The following is a 24,273-nucleotide window of genomic DNA, read 5'->3' on the forward strand; positions in this document are numbered from 1 at the left end:
CCATAAAATAGACTTTCAAGCAAAAGTTGTCAAGTGTGATGAAGGACACTTCATATTAATCAAGAAGAAAATGTACCAAGAGAAAGTGTCGGTTTATGCATCAAACACAAGAGCAACAAAATTCATAAAAGAAACTTTACTAAAGCTGAAAACACACATTGAACCCCACACAATAATAGTTGGAGACTTCAACACCCAACTCTCACCAATGCACAAGTAATTGAAATAGAAACTAAACAGAGACACAGTGAAACTAAGAGAGGTTATGAACCAAATGGATTTGACAGAGATCTATAGAACATTTCACCCTAAAACAAAAGAATACACCTTCTTCTCAGCACCTCATGATACTTTCTCCAGAAGTGACCATATAGTTGTTCACAAAACAACCCACAACTAATACAAGAAGATTGAAATAATAACCTTGCATCCTATTAGATCATCATGGCCTAAGGCTGGTCTTCAAGAACAACAAAAACCAAAGAAAGCCCACATACACATGTAAACTGAACAACTCTACTCAGTAATAACTCAGTCAAGAAGTAAAAAAAAAAAAAAAATTAAAAATGTCCTGGAATTTAATGAAAATATTGACACATCATACCCAAATGTATGGGCCACAGTGAAAGCAGTGCTAAGAGGAAAGTTCATAGCACTAAGTGCCCTGGTAAAGAAACTGGAGAGATCTTACACTAACAACTTAACAGAACACCTGAGAGCTCTAGAACAAAAAGAAGCAAACTCACCCAAGAGGAGTACAAGGCAGGAGATAGTCAAACTCTGGGTTGAAATCAACCAAATAGAAACAAATAAAGCAATATAAAGAATCAACAAAACCAGAAGCTTGTTCTTTGAGACAATCAACAAGAGAAATAAACCCCTAGCCAAACTAACTAAAGGGTCCAGAGGCAGTATACAAATTAATAGAATCAGAAATAGAGACATAACAACAGAAGTGGAGGAAAGTCAAAAAAAAACATCAGTTCCTACTCTAAAAGCCTATACTCAACATTTGACCACCAAATAGCATACACCAGCTGATGTGAGGCCCCCAACACACATACAGTAGAAGACTTCCGGGTCTGAGTTTATTCAGAGATGATGCATCTAACTCTCAAAAGATTGGATACCTGAGGGTGTTTAGAGGTCAGATGGGGTGGGAGTGGGGATTTTCACGTGGAGACAGGGGATGGAGAGGAGGTGTGGGATGTAGAGCAGTCAGAGGGTGGATGGAGGTGGGTAGCAGAGAATGGAATCTGGAGTGTAAAAAAATAAATTAATTTGAAAAATGGAGTGTAAAATTTTAATTAATTAATTAAAGAGAGAAGAAGAGAGAAAAAGTGGTGTTTTGTGTGTATGACAGTATTACAATGACAGGTTGCAGAGAACAAGTTAGACAGAGGTGAAGACAGAGTGAGCTAGAAAAAGAGAAGGAACCAGAAAATTAGAACCTACTGCCAAAATTAGTGAGAGGTCAAGCACAGCAAGGTAGGCAAAAGCATAGAGAAGCTATATTCATTTAGTCAGCTTGGAAGATTAGATTGTATGGAAGGTGGAAGTCCAGGGATAGTTAGCACAGAAAAAGAAGCACTCTATCAGCAGCCCACGATGTGTGTTTGCATCTCATCTCATTCCTTTGTCTAAGTGCCAAGGAGCAGCCTCAACTTGGAGAGGTGTTCAAAGATGAGGGTTTGCCCGCTGAGAAACAAATTCTTCATAGAGTTAGAAAGAGCAATTTGCAAATTCATTTGGAACAATAAAAAATTCAGGATAGCAAAAACTATTCTCAACAATAAAACTTCTGGGGGAATCACCATCTCTGCCCTCGAGCTGCATTGCAGAGCAATAGTGATAAAAACAAACAAACAAACAAACAAACAAACAAAAGAGAACCTCCATGGTATTGATACAGATAGGCAGGTAGATCAATAGAACAGATAGACAGGTAGATAAATGGAACAGAATTGAAGACCCAGAAATGAAACCACACATCTATGGTTACTTTATCTTTGACAAAGGAGCTAAAACCATTCAGTAGGGAAAAGACAGCATTTTCAATAAATGGTGCTAATTCAACTGGCACTCAGCATGTAAAAGAATCCACTCTTATTTCCTTGTATAAAGCTCAAACTTCAAGTGAATCAAGGACCTCCACATATAACCAAATACATTGGAACTAATAGAAGAGAAAGTGGGGAAGAGTATTGAGCATGTGGATACAGGAGAAATTTTCCTGTACAGAACACCAATGGTTTATGCTCTAAGATCAAAAATCGACAAATGGGACCTCATAAAATTGCAAAGTTTCTGTAAGGCAAAGGACACTGTCAATAGAACTAAATGGCATCCAACAGATTGGGAATAGATCTTTACCAACCCAAAATCTAATAGAGGGATAATATCCAATATATAAAAAGAACTCAGGAAGTTAGACTCAAGAGAATCAAATAACCATATTGAAAATGGAGTCCAGAGCTAAAAAAGAATTCTTAACTGAGGAATACCTAATGGCTGAGAAGCACCTAAAGAACTGTTCAACATCCTTAGTCATCAGGGAAATGCAAATCAAAAGGAACCTAAGATTCTACCTCACACCAGTCGGAATGGCTAAGATCAAAAACTCAGGTGACAGCACATGCTGGCAAGGATGTGGAGAAAGGAACACTCCTACATTGTTGGTGGGATTGCAAGCTGGTACAACCACTCTGGAACTCAGTCTGGAGGTTCCTCAGAAAATTGGAGATAGGATACAGTTATACCACTCCTGGGCATATACCCAAAAGATGTTCCAAGATACAGCAAGAACCCATGCTCCACTATGCTCATAGCAGCCTTATTCATAATAGCCCGAAGCTGGAAAGATCCCAGGTGTCCTTCACCAGAGGAATGGATACAGAGTATGTGGTTCATTTATACAATTGAGTATTCTTCAACTATTAAAAGCAATGACTTCATGAAATTCTTAGGCAAATGGATGGAACTAGAAGATGTCATCCTGAGTGAGGTAACCCAGTCACAAGAGAATCCACATGGCATGCACTCACTGACAAGTGAATATCAGCCCTAAAACTCGGAATATCCAAGATACAATTCATAGACCATATGAAGCTCAAGAAGAAGGAAGACCAAAGTGTGGATACTTTGGTCCTTATTAGAAGGGGGAACAAAATACCCAAGGGAGGATATACAAAGACAAAGCGTGGAGCAGAGATGGAAGGAAAGGCCATCTAGACACTGCCCCACCTGGGGATCCATCCCATATACAGGTACCAAACCCAGACACCATTGTGGATGCCAAGAAATGCTTCTTGACAGGAGCCTGATATAGCTGTCTCCTGAAATGCTCTACCAGTAACTGACAGGTACAGAGGTGGATGCTCACAGACAACCATTGGACTGAGCACAGTGGAGGAGTTAGAGAAAGTTCTGAATGAGTTGATGGAGTTTGCAGTCCTATACGAGAAACAACAATGTCAACCAACTAGACCCCCTTGAGTTCTCACTAAACCACCAACCAAAGAGTACACATGGAGGAACCCATGACTCTAGTTGCTTATGTAGCAGAGGATATCCTTGTTGGACATCATTGAGAGGAGAGGGCCTTGGTCCTTTGAAGGCTTGATGCCCTAGTGTAAGAGAATACCAGGCTAGGGAAGCAGGAGTGGGTGGGTGGGTGGGGGAACCCCCTCATAGAAGCAGGGGAAGAGGGGATTATATAGTGGGGTTTTGGAGGAGAAACCAGGAAAGAGGATAACACTTGAAATGTAAATAAAGAAAATATCTAATAAAAATTTAAAAAAAGAAATAAAAAAGAAAAGAAAACAAAGATAGGGATAATCTTGCTACAATCCACATACCTAAAGAAGATAAGTAACAAGGGTGGGTTGGAGTTGGGGGCACTTAAAACTCAGTGAGAAACGGAATTCAAGTAGGCATCATGGGTATAGCAGGGGAGGGAACCAGGTATGGGAGGTGTGAGTAAGAACAAGTGGAGATATGTCTGAGGGAGAAAATAAATAATGAGAGAGAGAATTTAAATCTGAAGTGCAGAAGCATCTATGTAGAGGATGAGCTAGAAACCAAGGGCAATGGTAACTCCCAAAAATCAATGATGATGATCCTACCTAAGGCTCCTAGCAATGGGGGATATATGGTTAACTGGCCATCTCCTGTAACCTGACAAGACTTCCAGTGGAGAGACTGAGACACCAACTGAGCCACAAACTCTTCAACCTACAATTTTTCTGCCTACAAGATGTGATGGAGTCGATTTGTGACTGGTCCAACTTTAGATCCCTGGCATATGAGGAGAGGGAGTCGACTCCTTGTACAACCCAGAGGTGAGGGTGAGGTACTGGGAGGAGATCAAGGAAGGGAAACTGAAGATAGGGTATAAAATAAATAAAATTAAAATTATTTTTTTATTCAAAAATCTATTTTCAGTAAAAGAATTTAATATCTCTTTCCTCAATAAAATAACATAAAGTGAGATTAGTTTTAAAAATACTGTGTAACCATATTCATTTGAAAGTATCTTTTTTCTTCTGTAAAATATGACTGGCTTTCCTGATTGCTTATTCTCTATGCATTTTAATCATATTTAGTGAGATATATTTTAGTATTAATAAAAATTATGTAATCTTTACCATTACTTTATAGCCTATTGGAGGATATATGTGGATTCCATTTTAATTCATTGGTCCTAGAGGGACAGTGGCAATGATAAAATGACACTGTGGTCCCAACAGTCCTATATAAAAGGATACTATCCACAATCACAGAGAAACAATAGAATTTGAACCTTCAGCATAACATATTTAGTAGACGTACAACCAAATATCAACATTTATTTTCCTAAAACAACGAAGTCCAAAATTCAGGGGGAAAATTCTAAAACTGCAGAAAGTGTCAACCGTTAAACTACCCTATATGTCTGTTCATACCATTTCTTCAATAAGTCATTTAAAGTGTCAACCGTTAAACTACCCTACATGTCTGTTCATACCATTTCTTAAATAAGTCATTTGCAGTACTATGCAAAGTCCTCATCATCCACAAAAACCAAGATCTGCAACTAAATTACACAAGCAAGAAATAAACAACAGTAGTGACTGACCACCTTTTAAATAACATATATTATGGTCTGGTGATGATGGAGCATGCATATGCATGCTTATATGTTTGTATGTGTCAGAGAAACAGACAGGCAAACAGAGACAGAGACAGAGAGAGGAGAGAGAAAGAGAGGGGGCTGAGGTGGGGCTGTAAAACAAGGATCAGCTGTACCATTAACTCTAAATTTATGATGGGCAGGTTGGAGACCCACAGAAGAACTATAGGTGAATCTCTTGCCAAGAGAGCATGAAGGTAGAATTTCATCTCCTTTAGAATAAATTATTTATTCTTAAATTATGTGTAAGGCCCACCCACATTATCCAGAATAATCTGATTTACTCAATATCTAATCATGAAACTGCTACTTTCATCAAAAATTAGTTTCCCAGAAACATCTGTAATAGTGTCTGAATGATGCAGACTAGCTGAGCTGGCACATTAAATCTTCCAGTTCGTTGACAATCCCAAAGTAAGATGCTTTAAGGTCTCTTTTTGAAAATTCATGGGAACTAGGACAAATAGATTATTCATGTGACTTTAGGTCTTCCTTTACCACCTTGGGTCAACTTTGAGAAGCTGCCACATCTTGCCATTATGCAATGTCAAAAGCACTGTAATTTTAAGCTCATTTGGTGACACTGTTATGACATGGCCATAGAGAGTACATGTTTGACATAATCATGTCAAACATAATCGAGTAAGAAATATCAATTAGCTTAAACACAAACCTGTTCCGTCCTATGGTAAGTTTCATGGACATAGTTTTACCCTTTTACCAGTGTAATCTGTAATATAGATGAGTTTTTAACATGCAATACGGTGTCTGGAAGAAAAGGACCTTCAGCTTATAACATCACTAGTCTTTATTAGTTTACAAGCTTAGAAACATCAGAGTCATTAATAATCTCCAATACTTGCACAAATTAATCATTCAGTTGTTTGGTTTATTCCGAGTACAGAATGGAAAAGTAATGTACTGTTAAGGCCTCTTTTCCCATGGTAGTTTAATGACATGTTGCTTGTCAAGAACATCTTCCTCTTCCTCATCTGTACTGTAATCTCCAAGTGACAGCAAAGGCTGTATTTCAGTGTTTCTTCCAGAAGAGCTGAAAATGCATTAGAAGATCAATACACAGCATATGGAACCACGTTTCAGCTCTCATTTGTCTTACGATCTATACTACATATGTTGAAGTCATTGGAAGCAGACTGAATGTGGCCATACGTTTGATGCTCCTGGGATATACTAAACCTCTTCATGATAAGAAATTCTCATCATGTTCCTGTTTCTGAGAAACAAAGTGACAATCGTACCAAAGGAAGAAGATTTTTATGGGTTCCAGTAGTGTCCTTCCCTGATGATTTTCAATGAACTTCTAAAACCTGGAGAGCCTCAGGGCAACATTAAGATCATCCATCATGATATTGGCTGCTTTAAAAAAATCCTAATGAACAGACATTCAGATAAATGATTCCTTTATGTACAGTAAATTAGGAGGATGTGGATACTCACCCAAGGTAAATCAAAGCTAAAATTGGATGACCCTGTTTGCCTGGAGTTGTTTGTTTATTTGTTTCCTAGGTTGTTTGTTTGATTGATCAACAGATTTTGTTTGGGATTTTATCTATAGGGAACTAGGACCTCCCAACACTTTAACATGGATATCTGACATTTAGAAATAAATATAGCTTGGGTGAGCTAAACTGTCTATATCATTCAGATATTTTGGTCCAATTTCTAGTTCATGTATACCGGAAATGTGAACATGTTCCTCCTGTGATGGACATGACACTTTGATAGATTATTTTATCAAATCCAAACCAGCCCGCATCAGCAATCCCTAGAATTCTCTGTAAGCCAGCTGGAAAGGGAATGCAAATGCAAAGTGGGCTTTTGGTGCCTTTCTTTTACTTGTAAATCCGGCTTTATATCATGCGTCCCCCTATGCTTTTAGGATAAAATTTCTTTTGGGAAATGATAAGCACATATATTGATTTAGTTTGGACTTCAGTAACGTTCAGGGGGAAAATGACCAATCTCATACCCTTCCTCTTTGTAAAGTGTTATTTGTATTGAAATGCAACCAATCCAAGAGCTCAGGCAAATAATGTTCCCTTTCTGAAAGATTTGAGTTACATACTCTTAATTTCCTTTGAGCATGAGACTTCAAATGAATCTGAGAGACTTATAATTAGAGAGTTTTATTATTTTGAATTTATTTTCTTATTTCTAAAGCTGCCAGAGCCACCAATGGCCAAATTTATCTCTTTGTTGAAGCATTTGCCAATTTGAGCTATGTATCTTTTAAATTGATGCTCATGCTCAATGAAGTGTAAAATTGAGCAAATTAAAATGGTGGCACATGCCTTTAATCCCAGCACTCGGGAGGCAGAGGCAGACAGATTTCTGAGTTCAAGGCCAGCCTGGTCTACAAATTGAGTTCCAGGACAGCCAGGGCTATACAGAGAAACCCTGTCTCAGAAAACCAAAAAAAAAAAAAAAAAAAAAAAAGAAAGAAAAGAAAAGAAAAGAAAAGAAAAATATTAGTAAAAATTCTAGAATACATTTTAAGGAAAAACCTTGTCAATGATTTATTTTTTAATATTTACATTGGGTAAGAGTCTACTTGTATGAACTATGAAAATTTATGAGATTAATTAAGTCAAGTAAGACAACTGTCTTTCAATATAGTACTGGAAGATTATTATTTCCTTCCCCCTTTGAATGACACACACTATTTAGCAGAGAAATATCTTCAAATTGAAGTAATGCGTTTTGATGTCTTTTGCTAAATCATACAAGATCCAAACATTTTACAAAAATAAAATTGTCATAAATTGCACATACGTGGGCAAATTTCCTTTATACGATAAAGAAAACAGATTGGAGCTCATATAAACCTGCTCTTCACTATCTTTCTGCACAAAGCTGGAGGTTTAGCTTACCTGGACTCAGCTCCATGGGGGTCACTTTCACGTGACATCTCAAGGAGGTCTTTGGACATCCGACTTAAAGTCAGAAAATTGTCATTGAATGCCTGTAACTCTTCTGAGGGCAGGCTGTCAGGCTCTTCCGAAGGGTCTGAAACATGTGATTCCATGTATCACTACCACATTCATTCAGGAAACAAGGGGACAGCATTTGATGCTGGAATTTGCTCAAACTGAATAAGTGATATAAAGAGATTCCACCCAGATTTGCCACTACCCACCATTGTTCTACCCTGACTTTCTTTCTTTCCTGCCTTTTGTGCTTAGGGGAAATGATGCTTTGTATTTGAAAGAGTAACCTGGAAAACTTAAGTCTCCCTTTCCATCACCTGGCCTGTGGTTCAGCAGCCTAAGTGTAGACAAACAATGCCTGTAAACGAATCAGATTATTTAGGCAAATTTATACAAACTACTATAGATTTAAGTATGGAAATAAATATTCCTATGTTAGATCTCAAGGCATAGTTTTGCTGACCTTGTTGCAACTGTCTGTTTTCATAGAGCTGCTCACATAGCCTAGACTGACAGAATATGTAGCCAAGGATGATCTTGAATGTCACTGCCCTTTATCACCACTTGCTAAATATTGACTACAGATGTAAATCACTGTGCCCTGTTTATAAGGTTTTGGTGCTTAAATCTAGAGTTTTGTGTATTTAGCACTCTAGCAATTAAACTATATCCCCAACCAATAAAGCCATCTAAATTATCATACCATATGTTATGATTTGTTTAAGTTTTCACTATCACTGGGTGCTAAACCCTTCCTTCTGACAAAAGTGTCAAATAGGTAACTTCCTGGTTGAAATGAATAAACACTAACAGCATTCTCACACTGAGTTGGAAAAAAAAAAAAAAACATGTTTAGTTTTGGGTGGTTAGTAGTAACTTCCAGTTTTCAGCAAGCAGATTTCCCCACTGAAAGTAATTTATTGTTCCCAGTGAAAGACAGACCTCAATATATTTACAGATTAAAACTTCCTCTAAATTATTTAGCTCAGTGATTTTCAAATTATGACACACTTAGATAAATTAAGTTTGAGATGAAGTTCTTTCCCCATAATCCCAAAGCAATTAGAAAGTCACCTAATCTCATTTATATTTGAGGACTCTTGATAAGATTTACTGTGAAACAAAAAAAGAAAAAAAAAAAAAAAAAAAAAAAAAAACCCAAAAATTTTGGGTTTTTTTAAAAAAAAAAAAAAAAAAAGCCTATCACCACCCTCACTTGTTAGAGAAAATGAAGACTCACAGGAAAATAGTCAGCCACCATACAGTGAAAAGTGGTACTCTGTCAAAGTTCCTTTAATTCAATGGTGCTACAAGTTGCTATGCTACAACTTCTAATTTTAATCTTTGAGCTGTTCTCTTCTCCTGCATCCAGACTTTAAGCTAAAAGAACAACCCCAAATTCCAGAAGGCCATATCAAATAAAAGTCTGGTATTATTGCAAAGCTGAGAATGTTAGGTGTACTTCATAGCTCAGGATGAGCACAAAATGTCAACCTGACAAAGATATAAAGATGGTGCATGACAACGAGCCATGACAATAAAAGGGGACCTACGAATCAGAAGTACGATGTAATCATAAATGAAAGATTAACCTGAAGGTAAGGACTGCATTATCTGCCTGTAATCACAACACTAGGAGTTTGGAGGTAGGGGCAGAAAGATACTTAGTTCTAGACATGACTAGATTATGTAGTAATCCTCAGACCAAGCTGAACTATATGGCAAGGCCTTGTCTCAATAATACTAACAATAATTAAAAAGGAAATGGCAGAAAACACAAAGTATTTCAAATGGCAGTAACACAAAGAGTAAAGTATTTCACGAAAGTCCCTTGCCTTCCAAAGAAATAACTAAAACTATTTTTAGCCAAAAACAAAACTAATCTTAAAGATCCAACAGAAGAAAGCAAATTAAGTGGCCACTTATTCTTCCATTGTATCTTAAACCAGAAAAATAGTGAGCTCAAACAAAAGCTTCAGGGTACTACTGTTAAACATGTCTTCTGGAATAGAGACACACCTTCATCATGTTAACTGCCTGAATCTGAGCACTGCAGCACACATGTGTGACAGGTGCTCTTGTACAGGGAGTTATACACTGATACACTTTGTAGCAAAGTCACATTTGTAACTAACTTTCAAATGGATCAAAAAAGCACAAGTGCAAAAAAGATTTTCTTTGCTCTGCTCTCCCCTCCCACACCCCTGTTCTTCCTTTCCTCTCTCTACTTTTTCCTCTCTCCCTCTTTTCTGCTATTTGTCTTAGAACATCCATACACAGGAGTTTGTTGCGTTTTTCTCCTACTCTTTTACACATTTTCTGAAAGTTTAAAATTACTTCAAAAATTGTCAATAATAACAAATAAAGTTAAAATGATATTGTTAAAAAATTTGTTTTAAAAATCCTGACATAAGACTTTGAGCTTTAAGAAGAGCATAATAAATTCAGGTGGAAATGAAAAGCACACAGAGCAACCTTGATGGAGATTCTTGACTGTCAACTTGACTACATCTGGAATTAAGCAAAACTCAAGCAGCTGTGTATACCTGTGAGGGAATTTTCTTGATTGGATCATTTGAGATGGTACTATCTTCCTACCTTCTGGTTCACACCTTCTGGTGGCTGTGACCACTAGAAGAGGGGCTTTTTTATTTTGCATCTTTGACCTCATGTTCAGTAGAAAATCCTTTCCTTCACTGGCATTAAAGATGATTTCTTTGCAATTTTGGCCTATTCTGAAGACCAGCTAAGACGTTCTGCCTCATGAATTGAACAACAATCAGAACTTTGGACTTTCTGTTGGGAGACTGCCATTGTGAGAACCCCCAGATAATACTGTAGATAAGGGACATACTGGAAAGGCATTGTTAAAGGAGTATTCAACTTCAGAAAATAGGTTCCCATCAGGAGAAATCAGGATGTAACAGAATCCAATTGGAAAATGCAAAAGTAGAGATTTTTTTTTCCTGAAAATGAAGAATTTACTCTATAGTCAGAACAGCTACAACTATAAGAAGCACTTGAAAAAAGAGCCTCCCTGATCCTGTCACTAAGTGGCCAAGAACCTAAGAGTAGATAGACCTGGTGGAAATATGATCAGAATAAAATGCATCAAAAAACTTGAATAAACAAATGAAAAATACTTCTTCCGTGAAAGAAATGTGAGGGGAAAAAATGCTGCTCTCTCCAAATTAAGAGAGCATAGGATTAAGTCACACAAGACTACAGAGCCTGGCATGTTCCTGTAGAAGTCTTAGAAGAAACTGAAGCCACTTCAGCTAATATATCCACAAAGCCCTCCCTGCAGGACAAAACAAAACAAAACAAAAACCAAAACAAAACAAAAAAAAACTGGACTATTAGGATCAACCAAACAATGATAAAAACAAACAGAAGGCAGTGAACAGATAACTGCTATTACACAAACGAAAGAAAGTTTAGATCTACTAATTACATAATTCAGGTCATTCATCATAACCGACATGACTTGGGGGCCTGTCAAGCTGGCTATCCAGGCAAAGCTCTTGCCCAGCAAACCTGGCAATGTGAGTTTGATCTGTAGAGTCCAGGTAAAGGTGTGATGATAAAGGTGGATTGGCAAAATGTTCCTCTGCCCTTGCCACGTCATCCCTTCCTCCTTCCCTGCATATCATCCATATACCAGATATTTAAATTAAAGATATTTTAAAGCCAGATCATGTCAAAATTACCATTATCAAACTTTTAAGATAAAGGAAAATATTGAAGATGTGTCTTTGGGTTAGGAAAGAAAATTTAATCCACAGGAATTTTGAGCAAGAAAGAAACAGGAATGAAATCATAAGATAAATTGTAACTCACTGAGATGAATTTATTAATCTTTTGATTAGAATATGTATTAGCTATTCATGGCCATTATGTCTCAAGATCTCTATGACGAGATCCAGGTCAGAAGTCTGAGTCTTCCAGCCTCAAGTTCTGAATAACAGGTGTGCCCTCCGTGTCTGAATTGTAGTTCAATCCAGAATTGTCAATCAAATTGACAACCAGAAAATAGCTGTCATGGCATTTGACTTAGTGTAAGCAAATAAATGGTCTTCATTGTTTATTTTAGTTACGTGTTAATGCCAAAAATTTAAAGCAGAAATAAACACTCTCAATTTCCAAGTTTTTTTTTCCTTCAGTTTTCTTGAATTTTAAGAAATACACATAAAATAATGAACTGTCAATATTTTACTGTTTCTGGTCTAAAATGTGGCAATTTTATATAGTTAACTTGGCAGCCATATTCAGGTGAAAATAATTTGCAAGCATCTACATTTTCATCCTATTAAGCTTTTGAATGTTTATGCCTGTCTAGCTACAATTTAAAAATATTGTGCAAAGTAGCAGGAAATTGTTTTTATGAAGTTACAGTATACCTCCTTCCTTTTAATCTGTCCATATATCTTTGGGTAGGTATTTACTTCAAGACTGAAATGTTCCCTTTTGAAAGAAGTAGGGAACCTCAAAATGTTGGAAGACTGTTTTGTGCAGTGTGTATTCCAATGCTGATTTCTGTGCCCAGAGATTTTGTTGCAGCCTGAAAATTTTCATTGTCATTAGTATTGAAGCATCTCAATGTTGTATAAAAATTGTTCTCCTTCAACTCTGACTGACTAATAAAGATCAGACCAGCCTACAGCTGTGCATGAGAGTTAAGGCAGAACTTTTTATCCAATGGGGGAACTCAGGTGGAGCAGGTACCCTGAGGGTCAATATGATGGAGTTGCTATTAGGACAGGGATGGAGCAGGAGCAGCCTGGGCAAGTCTAAGATGGCAGATAATGGGGCCCATGGCTGGGAAGTAGCCAACATTGTCAGGTTAAAATAGATGAGCATCTTGCTCAGCTATAGTGCCAAATGTTATTATGAAATATAATAGGTCTCAATATCATTATTCTGGAATAAGGGAGTCAAAGAAAAGCCCCAAATAATACTTCTACATCAAAACATAGGATAATATGACAAGACCAAAGATGAGAATCTCATGAGACTTGTGAGGTCTCTCCACACTCTACATAAACAGTAAGGGTTTTTCAGTGGGTAGGAATGGGAACAGAAGACTTCCTCAGAGAAGCTACCTAAAAGCTGAGCAGAGAATTACAGCAAGAGAATGTGAGTAAACATTCATTCACACTAGGTTTGACTTTACTATGTACAGAAGTTATCCATACTTCTGAAACCCATTAAACCTTCTTGTTTCTGCAAGCAAGATATGAATGGTCCCACTTCTATCGTCTATCACTGGCTTCTCTTCCTGGGGTGAGTATAAATACATGCCCTAGTTAGAGTGTTTTAAGAGTATTAAGGTTTTGTGATGTTATGGGTTTTTTTGGTGTTTTGTTTGCTTGTTTTTTTCCTTGGGGTAAGGGTTGGTTGAGTTTTGTTTGGCTTTTTCCTATTGCTTGAAGTTTGCAAAATTGAGTTGGATCATTCTTAGAAAAGTAACAAAGTTGTCTAAACTTAGTAAGGAAGAAAGAGGGCTACTAACAGTAAAGAAACATGATGGAAGGGTTGGAACAAGGGTAGAATACACAGACCCAGTTAATTTTCTGGCCTCTTTGTGTACAGTTGCTTTCAAACATGTGTGTACCTGTGATTAATTTATTTCTTCCTTCTTTTTTTTCTGGTTTGTTTGAGATAGGGATTTTTGGGGTTTTTTTATTTTTGTTTTTTTTGGGTTTTTTGTTGTTTTTGTTTTTGTTTTTGTTTTTAGTACAACCCTGGATGTTCTGGAACTCTGTAGACTAGGCTAGCCTGGTATTGACAGAGACTGCCTGCCTCTTCCTTCCAAGTGCTGAGATTAAAGGTATCACCATCGTCCTGCTGGGAAAATATACCAGTTGCCAATTTTGGCCACATGGATTTTTACAGTGAAACAATCTGCTGGCTCAAACATCTTATGTCACAACTTGTTTGTGTGCTGTTTAGGTAGAGTAAGACTACATAAAAATACTTTAAATTTTTGGTACTAATTATTTTATGTGTGTGTGTGTGTGTTATTTGGGATATCTAAGGAAATAAGACATAAGGGAAGAGTATTTTTTGTGTGTTTGTTTGTAAGACATAAAGATGAGAGGGAACCACCCTTGACATTGCCTGGAGGGCCAAATCCCAAAGTCTTCAGTGCACAGAGACCTAGATGCACGCATGACTGGCAAAAAGAAAAAAAGAAAGAAAAGGAAGGAAGGAAAGAAGGAAGGAAGGAAGGAAGGAAGGAAGGAAGGAAGGAAGGAAGGAAGGAAGGAAGGAAAAGAAAAAAAGGAAGAGAGAGAGAGAGAGAGAGAAAGAAAGAAAGAAAGAAAGAAAGAAAGAAAGAAAGAAAGAAAGAAAGAAAGGAAGGAAGGAAGGAAGGAAGGAAGGAAGGAANAGAGAGAGAGAGAAAGAAAGAAAGAAAGAAAGAAAGAAAGAAAGAAAGAAAGAAAGAAAGAAAGGAAGGAAGGAAGGAAGGAAGGAAGGAAAAGAAAAGAAAAAAGGAAGAGAGAGAGAAAGAAAGAAAGAAAGAAAGAAAGGAAGGAAGGAAAAGAAAAGAAAAAAGGGAGAGAGAGAAAGAAAGAAAGAAAGAAAGAAAGAAAGAAAGAAAGAAAGAAAGAAAGAAAGAAAGGAAGGAAGGAAGGAAAAAAAGAGAGAAAGAAAGAAAGAAAGAAAGAAAGAAAGAAAGAAAGAAAGAAAGAAAGAAAGAAAGAGAAAGGAAGAAAGAAAAGAAAGAGAGGGGGTGAGAGAGAGAAGAAAGAACAAAGAGAAAAAAGGAACCAACAGAAAATCAATCAAAATCAATCAATATTCCATTGATTCCATTCCGAATGATATTCTGCTGTACTCATAGACGGGTGTCTAGCACAAGTATCACCAGAGAGGTTTCATCCAGAAACTGATAGACACAGGTGCGCAGACCCAGAGCCAAATATTAGGCTGTGCTCTGGGAACGCTGCAGAAAAGGCAAGGAGCAGGGGGGGTGAGGGGGAAGGGTGGACAAAGTATTGTAGAAGCCAGAGGGGTCAAGAACACTGCATGAAAACCCACAGAATCAACCACCCTGGGCTCATAGGAGCTTAAAGAGATTGAACAGACAACCAGGAAGCTTGTGTGCCAGCCAGGGTCCGACCTAGGCCCTCGGCATACATGTTACAGTTGTGTAGCTTCATCTGCTTATGCGACTCCTAGCAGTGGAATCAGGGCTGTCTTTCTCTGACTCTTTTGTTTCTTTTGTGCCCACTTTCCATTACTAGTTGCCTCATTCATCCTTATTAGGAGGATATGGACCTAGTCTCATTGAAATTTGCCATGTTTGTTGGCAACCACAGGAAGCCTGCCCTTTTCTGAAGAGAAACAGGAGTGTATTGGGCATGGGGAGGGGCAGTCAGCTAGGGAAAGACTGGGAGGGCAAGAGGGAAGGAAAACTGCAGTCTGCAGTCAGGATGTAATGTATGACAGAAGAATAAATAAAAATAGTGAGAATAAAAAACTGAAGCAGAATACAGAGCTAACATTCTATAAATAAAATCTAATTTACCTGCAGGTTTTCTCAGAATATTTAATTCTTTCTCCAAAGTGTCTAAGGCTTGTCGATCAGCAGTGTTACCTCCAAAAAGCTCACTCTGGTCAGTGACATCAATGTATTCAATTTCTGAAATTTCAGAAGCAGCTCTGGATGGCATCTGAGCAGCTGCACTTTTTGATCGGGTGTAAGAGGACAAAGGGCAGCTGGTGTCTTTTTGATTGGGGTTGGAAACAGGAATATTTGCTGTTGCTGGTCTCTGTGATTTCTGGCCTACAATAAGAAAAGAAAGTAAACCACTGCTTTAAGATCCCAAGTGAAAATCTGGTGGCATGGCACATGCCTTTAATCCCATAATCCCTCTGAGGGCAGAGGCAGGTGGATCTCTGTACCTTGAAGGCCAGTTAGGGCTACACAGAGAAACCCTGTCTTAAAGAAAAAGAAAGAAGAAGGAAGGAAGGAAGGAAGGAAGGAAGGAAGGAAGGAAGGAAGGAAGGAAGGAAGGAAGGAAGGAAGGGAATCCTCTGTGTGTGTGTGTGTGCGTGTACTTGTTTATTTGTTTAATTTACTGTGTACATGAATGTGCAAAGGTTTACGAACATGCACACATGTTAATGGAGTTTGGAGTTCTCATGATCAGGAACACCATCCAACTCCTTTGAGAGAAACTAACTCTTTGGTGTAGGTTTACTGATTATACTCTAGTGTTTAGCCTATGAGCTAGAGAAAGTACCCAAGGAGCTGAAGGGGTCTGCAACCCGATATAGGTGGAACAACAATATGAACTAATCAGTACCCTCAGAGCTCTTGTCTCTAGCTGCATAAATAGCAGAAGATGGCCTAGTCGACCATCATTGGGAAGAAAGGCCTCTTGGTCTTGCAAACTTTATATGCCCCAGTACAGGGGAATGCCAGGGCAAGAAGTGGGTGTGGGTGGGTAGGGGAGCAGGGCGGGAGGAGTGTATAGGGGATTTTTGGGATAGCATTTGAAATGTAAACGAAGAAAATATCTAATTAAAAAAAATTTTAAATTAAAAAAATGAAAGTCACCCTGTATAAAATAAAGAGTAAGATTGTCTTTTTTGTTTTTCTTCTTTCTTTTATTCTGTGTTGAATATAGTAGATACCCTCAGAAGCCTCTGGATGCAACATGTATATAGTTAATTATAACTCACTAAGGTAACACACAGAGGGTACTGATTGTAATGAACATTATAAAAAACAATTTTAAAAATTACTTTGCTAAATGTAATTATGAATAAATTAAGTCTCTGACCCTTTTGTGACTGTGTGCAGAAAATTTTCTGAAGAATGGTAATCAACAGTTGCTTGACTGTGTATTGATTCTTGTGAAAATGCTCTCAAGAATTATTATGGTGACCAAAATTGAAAGTGGTTTTCCTTTTATAGATGGTGGAAAGACTATATATATGTCATTCATCGCCAGGAAGGAACAAGCTGCCACTCCCACATCTGGCCAACCCCAGCAGAGAAGCAGCTATTGCAGGAAATCTTTACAGAACACAAGTTTCCTGGATCTCTGAAAACATTCTTTTTTTTTTTTTTCTGGGTCATGAAGCCTAAACAAATGCAAAATTTAAACACATTTATATTTCTCATTGAATCATAGCAAATAAAAGTAAGTTGTTATTAGAAAGGCCTGAGGTTCTCACGACAACAACAACAAAACTGAAGTGAGAAAACTATAAAATAACAAATGCCCTTCAGAAAACTCGAAAGGACTCCAGTAGCTGCTGCTTTCAGCAGCATCTGGATACCACTGCATTTGAAATTAATTGATCCCAATTGAAAGAAAATGTACCCAGGGGATGTATCAGACAGGCTAGTACAGAACAAAAGGCCATACAATTTTCCCTGCTGGAAATAGGCTCCACTATAGTTTGAAGTCACCAAGACACAGAGATCTTATTTATTTATTGTTCCTTCAGGTATATATCTCATTCACTTCAGTATTCTTAGTACTGAAACTATACTACATATTGAAAAGACAAACTATCATGATATTAATGAGCACAAAACCACTAATGAGATCATGATACATAAATAAATCACCAACTAATGCATAATGTAATTGTAACTACTATTTTATAAATAAAAGAACTGGCGAAACAATTATAGCATGTGCTTTGCTTTAGCTTTTATTTGTTTATTTTTTTCTGTGCAGGTGTAGAGGGGCTAGCAGTCAATATAGAATTCCTTCCTCCATCACTCATATTTTTTAGACAGCATTTCCCATGGAACCTGGATCTCACTGATTCATCTTAGATTGGCTGGCCAAGCAGGCCCGGGGGATCTCTTTGTTCCTACTTCTCTAGTGTCTGGATGATGGGCTTGCTCCACTCTCCCTGACTTTTATTTGAGCTCTGGGAACAAACTCATGTCCCCTTGCAAGTGTGGAAAGCAAATTTTGCTACTGAGGCATTCTCCAGCCTCCTTGTGTGGCATCTTAGCAACAAGATTTTTATCTAAGGAACCAAGAATGTAATCAATAAGTAAGTTTGCAAAATATTTTAATTATTGGAATACTTGCTATCATGTATACTTTTAAAAATTACTGTAAAAATAAAAATGTGTTCTCAAAGGCTTCTAGGAACACAAAGAACATTAGCTTATACAGCATGGTTTTTTGGGGGAAATGCTTAGCTGGGTCCCTAAGAACCGTATTATCTGTCCTCACTGAATCAGAAATCAGCTTGTAATCTGACATATGATAACCCACACCTCAATTTTAAAATATAGAATTAGACAGTGTAATGTCTTAAATTCCATCCAACTCTGAGAACCAGTGAATTAACACTTATTTCACTTGGATGATAAAAATAATTTGTTAACCTCTAAATCGGCCAAATACTGTGCCACAATTAAGGTATTTTAAAATGAATCAGACAGCATCCCTGCTGTCAGTTTGCACTCCAGAATACTAGAACCAGTATCCATCACTGTGGAATTTGCAAGTTACTTCCTGCTTCCTAACCAAAGTAAGATACATTAGAAAATGTAAGGTAGACAATGGCTTCCAGGAGAGAGGAAAAAACTGAGTGGTGGACTAGGGGACCAACACTATTTAGCATGGCCTCAAAGACCTAACTGAGGAGGTAGCATCTGATGTGAGATCAAAAGTAACAATGTAGGGCCTTGATGGATTATGGAAGAAGGGTCAAGGAAGCTTCAACCTGGCTGACCTCAAGTGTGAGGACAGCAGGAGTTAGCAATCTCCACCCTCACAACCTGGTGCCATAAAGCCAGCTCTCCCACTACCAACCTTAGCAGGATTTACTACCCAGACAGTTATTAGGCTTCTCTCCTTATCTGATCTTTTAAGTTTTTGTTTGTTTGTTTTTGTTTTGTTTTTCATCCACACCCCTAAAGTGCCTTAGTATATAGATGAAATATCTTCCAGCACTCCTACCCTGGTCACATAAACCTTGCCCTAGAGAACCTGGGCTCCATCTGGGTGTGTGCATTGCCTGCATTCATGCAGACCAAGATTCTGCACTGCACCCACCCACACTCAACTAAGCTTCAAACCTCTCCAGTCCAGCTAACCGTGCAATAGTCATGGCTATACCAACAGAGAAGTAGACACTGAGCAAGCAGCACAACTTCAGGAAGTTCTGACGACAGATTGGGATTCTGCAAAGCATCCTGGACCAAGGAGAGAACCATTTGCTTGGACTAAAAATAAGAGTATTGTAAGAGAGGAGCCAGTGAGAGGACAGGGTGGATGGAGATGTCATGAAGTTGTACATCTAGGAAGGGCTCAGCTGGCTAATGAAATTTGAAGTAGTGAAGTTTGAGCTGAGTTTTCAAAGGGGAAGCAGTATTTACAAATGAATTGGTCTTAGCCAGCACAAGTCAACTTGACTTCTTGCTGTCCAGCTGAAGATGTTCTACAGTGTTAAATTTACAAACACACACGATGTTGAGGGAGGTTGAATGAGAAAGATACTTGCCTCTAAACACATATGTATTCTATGCTTTTTACATCCCCAGATTTTAAGGACCTTTCAGAAATTAACATTTCAACATACACTGGCATTAATTCAGAGTATAAAATTTCTATAGCCTGCTACACTGCCAAGAATATTTAATTTTATTTCAGGCTACTATCTCTGTCCAGAACCCATTGCCCAATTTTCCTAACTGGACATTGTTATTACCTTTTAAAGACTCAACTAAATGTTCTATAATCTCTAACATCTGACATATCTATTTTATTGTCTCTACCTCAAAAAAAAAGTAGCACACACAGACCTCTATTGTAGCTGACATATTATATTTTAATTTGTACATTCTTATGTTTAGCACTTTCCTCAAAATAAGACCTTGGAAGAATCTGCAGTAACACCATAGAGAATGATCGACAACTACAGATTATTGGGTGTTTTGCTTATCCCTGTAAGGATCAACATTTGCATTATAAAATGTTTTTTTGTTTGATGTTGATATATTGACATCTGAGAATCTCTGTATGGACTTCTGGGTCAGGTTCCTTTTTAAATCTCCAGTGGCTGGCAGTGGCTGGCTAGGACATTTTTTTTTTTTTTACAACAAAGGGCTTTCATAGTAAATTACTCAATGATGCATCTGACCCAGATAGATACTTAAAAGCATCTGGCTATTTACTTAGGAAGATGTGACTTTGTAACTGAGTTCTCACAGCATGTGTTTAAATTTATTTTCAGCAATACACAGTGACTTGAAACACAGTTCCTTCTCCCTGACCAGGAGGCAGGAAGCAGCAAACTTGAGATTGCTTTTAAATTTGATGTGACAATAAGTATCTAATCATTAAACTCCAAAAATGTTATCAGAAATAGATGGTCTGATACTAAAAGTATTACTTCTGATGGTTAATCAACAGAAATTCATGTAGAAAATATCTAAGCTAGCTAAGGACACTTATTCATTTAGGGCAAAAGAGACTTATAAATCATATGTATATGAGCAAATAATATGTAATTAAATTTCTGGCTTGAAGAGAGGCTTTAAACCAAAGTAAATAGTCCATTTTGTCATCTCTTTGAGACAAGGGAAAAATACTCATGCATCCTTTTATCCCCAGACTCTCACATGATGTTAGCATGCTAAACACACCCCACACTCTTGTTAAGATTATCTAATTCTTTTACCTAAATATTGCAACTTCATGTGAAACACAGAAAAAAAAAACCAGATATACTATAGCATGTTTCATGGGATAAGAGAAATATTCTAGCCTACTAGTGACAAATTCATCAGGAAAATACCTGTGATAGAAATCTAACGGTGTTTTATCTATGTAAACATAACTCACAAAACAATAAATAAATGCAATTGTAATCTTTAGAAAATAAGGTTCCCAGGATCATTAGATTTAAGATGAAATGATTTGATCCTGGATCTATTTTGCATTCTTAATATAGTTCAGAGAATTCAAAATTAGATAGAAATAATCATACTATTTCTAAGTCTCCATTGGATCCCTCCTCTCAGAGCTTGGGAAATCCAACAGAAGAGGAGGCAGAAAGAGTCAGAGGGGATGGAGGAACACCGTGAGAACATGGTCCACTTAATCAACTAAGTGAAGCACAAAGCATCTAACAGAGTCTGAGCATCAAGCATGGAGCCTCCAAGCGTCTGCACCAGATCCTCTGCATATGTATTATGGCTGTTAGCTTGATGTTTCTGTGGAACTCCTAACAGTGGGAGTGGGTTTGTCTTTGACTCTTTTGCCTGTTTTTGAGATTCTCCTCCTGTAGAATTGTCTTGTCCAGCCTCAGTGTGAGGGATGTTGCCTTGTTTTATTTTATGTTATTTTTGTCTGTTTGGTTGTTGGCTCTTGGAGGTCTGTTCTTTTCTGAGAGGATACAGAGGGGGTGTGGATCCTGGAGAGATAACACGGCCCATGGGATGGGGGTCAGGGGAGCAGGAAGCTTAGAGGAGAAAAGGAAGGGGAAACTGTGGTGAGATGTATTGTATGAGAGAAGAATCTATTTTCAATTAAAAGAAGAAACAAGTAAAAGAACATGAAATATAGCACAAAACATAGCAAATATATAAAGAACTTGTATATATATTCTTTGATGATTGCTCAAAAATGTACGATATTCTAAGCTACATTTTTTTATATAATTCACCAATATGTTGCTATGGAATATAATTTATCTTTGAGAGAAATAATGAGTTTATTTGGCAGCTTGATTATCTTTCTTTATCTTGTAGAATAAAGTAAAACTGCACAAAATTTTCAGATACTAACAGTTTAGAAAGAATCGAACAATGAAACAAAGTGAGCCACCAACATGACTCTTCTGCCTTCCCATTGACTGTACCTGACTTTTGCTGTTGCACATTTGGAAGTGGATTTTCATCACTCTGCTGATCACACAAGGCATCTGTACTACCAGCATACCCAATTAAGCTGCTCAATGGAATCCACATTTTGTCTTCTGAAACTGAAAAATGATAATGCAATTTAAAGTATAAAGTAAGATAAGGCCCACTCTCATAATGTTTAGGGAACACAGGAGAAGAGGACATGGAGAGAATGTTATGGACAGAAGTCACAGAGGAGGACTATGAAATGTCTTATTCATATGATGCACCCATTGGAATCATGGACTTTCAAGAGCTGCAGTGGTCTGTACTAGGATCTACAAGACTTCACAGGTTATCAGTGAGTCATATGTAAAACAGGCACTCAGTCAATCCTTCTCTTTCCTGAAAATATATTAATATATGCTTGGATAGTGTGGTTCCTCTTTCAGTTGTATGATCCTACAAGGCTTTAATAGATAGGAACTGACCCACAATCACAGATATAGTTCTGTTAAACTCAATGGGGTCACAAACAAGATGAAAATATACAAACTTGGAAAAGAAACTCATGAACAAGGGTGACAAAATTAGTTTTATGTTGGCTTGATACAATCTAAAGTAATTTAGGAATAAGTATTTTTAATTGAGAAAATCCTTCCATAAGATTGGCTTATTTTCTTGATTAATAATTGATAGGGGAAGGCCCAACTGACTTTAGGTAATGTCAAACCTGGGCTCATGGTCTTAAGTTATACAAGAAAGTAGGGCAAGCAAGCCATAAGTAACATGCTAATAAGCAATATTCTTCCATGACTTCTGCATTAGTTCTTGCCTCCAGGTTTCTGCCTTGTTTTCCTTCAGTGATAAGGAAGTGTAAAGTGAAAAAAAAATTGCTCCCTAAGATTCTTTTGGCCATGATACTTTGTTGTTCTAACTAAGACAAGGAAGATCAATACAGATAAAAAGATAAAATAGAATAGTCCATCAGAGTAATCAGAATATGTATATGATATTGTAAAAGAATAAACAATTTAAAAAATAATACCTCAGCATACTGGAAAAATAACATAAATTCATTGTTCATATTTTATTTCTACTATGTTCCCAAACAATATTAATATAAAGGGACATTTATTGAAAAGAGCTATATTATGAAATACAGTCTCAATTGTGAAACATAGCCCACTGAGCTCCTATGTCCTAATTATAATGAAAAAGTACTATAAATGTAAAAGGTATATGCAGATGTTTATAGAAATAAAATTTATTCTTAATGTACATAACATCATATTTAAGATATCATATTTTGCTACCAGTTTCTGTCTGCATCCTGGAGCTGACACTGTGCCACAGCTCTTCATACCCTAATTCCTCCCAGAGAAAACTGGTCTCCAAAGAGTGCTGACACACAGGCTTGCAGGAAGGAAAAGCCACAGTCAGAGACAGCAAGACCAGCTAACATCAGAGATAACCAGATTGCAGGAGGCAAGGGCAAGAAAATAAGCAACAAAAACCAAGCCTAATTGGCATCAAAAGAACCTAGTTCTCCCAACATAGCAAGTCCTGAATACCTCAATATACCAGAAAATCAAAATTCAGACTTAAAAATCACATCTAATGACAATGATACAGGACAATAAGATGGACAAAAATAACTCCCTTAAAGAAATACAGGAGAGCACAGGTAAACAGGTAGAAGTCCTTAAAGAGGAAATACAAAAATCCCTTAAAGGATTATAGAAAAACAAAACAGGTAAAGAAATTGAACAAAATGATCCAGGATCTAAAAATGGAAATATAAACAATAAAGAAATCACAAAGGGAAACAACCCTGGAGATAGAAAACCTATGAAAGAGATCAGGAGTCATAGACTCAAGCATCAACAACAGAATACAATAGATAGAAGAGAGAATCTCAGGTGCAGATACCACAGAGAACATTAACACCACAGTCAAAGAAAATGCAAAACGCAAAGGGTTCCTAACCCAAAACATTCAGGAAATCCAGGACATAATGAGAAGACAAAACCTCAGGATAGGATAATAGGTATAGAAGAGAAGAAAGGTTCTCAACATAAAGGGCCAGCAAATATCTTCAACAAAATTATAGAAGAAGATCCGGCTGGATCAGCACCAGGATAGCTGGAGCACAGGGTTGCCTGACACCCGCCAGCTACCCACGACCCCCGCCGCAGGATTTTGGGACTGCTGGTGAATGGAACACAGCTTCTGCTCCAATCCAATTGCGCGGGACCTGAGACTGCATTAGTTAGGGAAGCAGAAACCGGCCTGAGTAGGGCCACAGGCCTCATCTA

At 37.5% G+C, this 24,273-nt stretch overlaps 1 protein-coding gene across 11 annotated transcripts in view; it reads right to left on the reverse strand.

The window, feature by feature from the left end:
• Nucleotides 1-5,982: 5,982 nt before the first annotated feature.
• The window catches only part of Zbbx (zinc finger B-box domain containing), a 110,229-nt gene continuing 91,938 nt past the window's right edge, over nucleotides 5,983-24,273 (reverse strand). For 9 of the 11 annotated variants that reach the window (XM_021157882.1, XM_021157879.1, XM_021157881.1 and 6 more), the window contains 4 exons: nucleotides 21,973-22,095; nucleotides 15,653-15,910; nucleotides 8,062-8,197; nucleotides 5,983-6,221 (listed from right to left, as the gene is read on the reverse strand). In XM_021157882.1, the coding sequence (XP_021013541.1) occupies nucleotides 6,095-6,221; nucleotides 8,062-8,197; nucleotides 15,653-15,910; nucleotides 21,973-22,095 (644 nt within the window). In that variant the 3' untranslated portion in view covers nucleotides 5,983-6,094. The remainder of the gene's footprint in view (nucleotides 6,222-8,061; nucleotides 8,198-15,652; nucleotides 15,911-21,972; nucleotides 22,096-24,273) is intronic. The other 2 variants (XM_021157885.1, XM_021157883.1) reach the window with 2 other exon arrangements.

Source organism: Mus caroli, chromosome 3, assembly GCF_900094665.2.
Source record: "Mus caroli chromosome 3, CAROLI_EIJ_v1.1, whole genome shotgun sequence".
In the NCBI taxonomy this organism is placed as follows: Eukaryota; Metazoa; Chordata; class Mammalia; order Rodentia; family Muridae; genus Mus; species Mus caroli.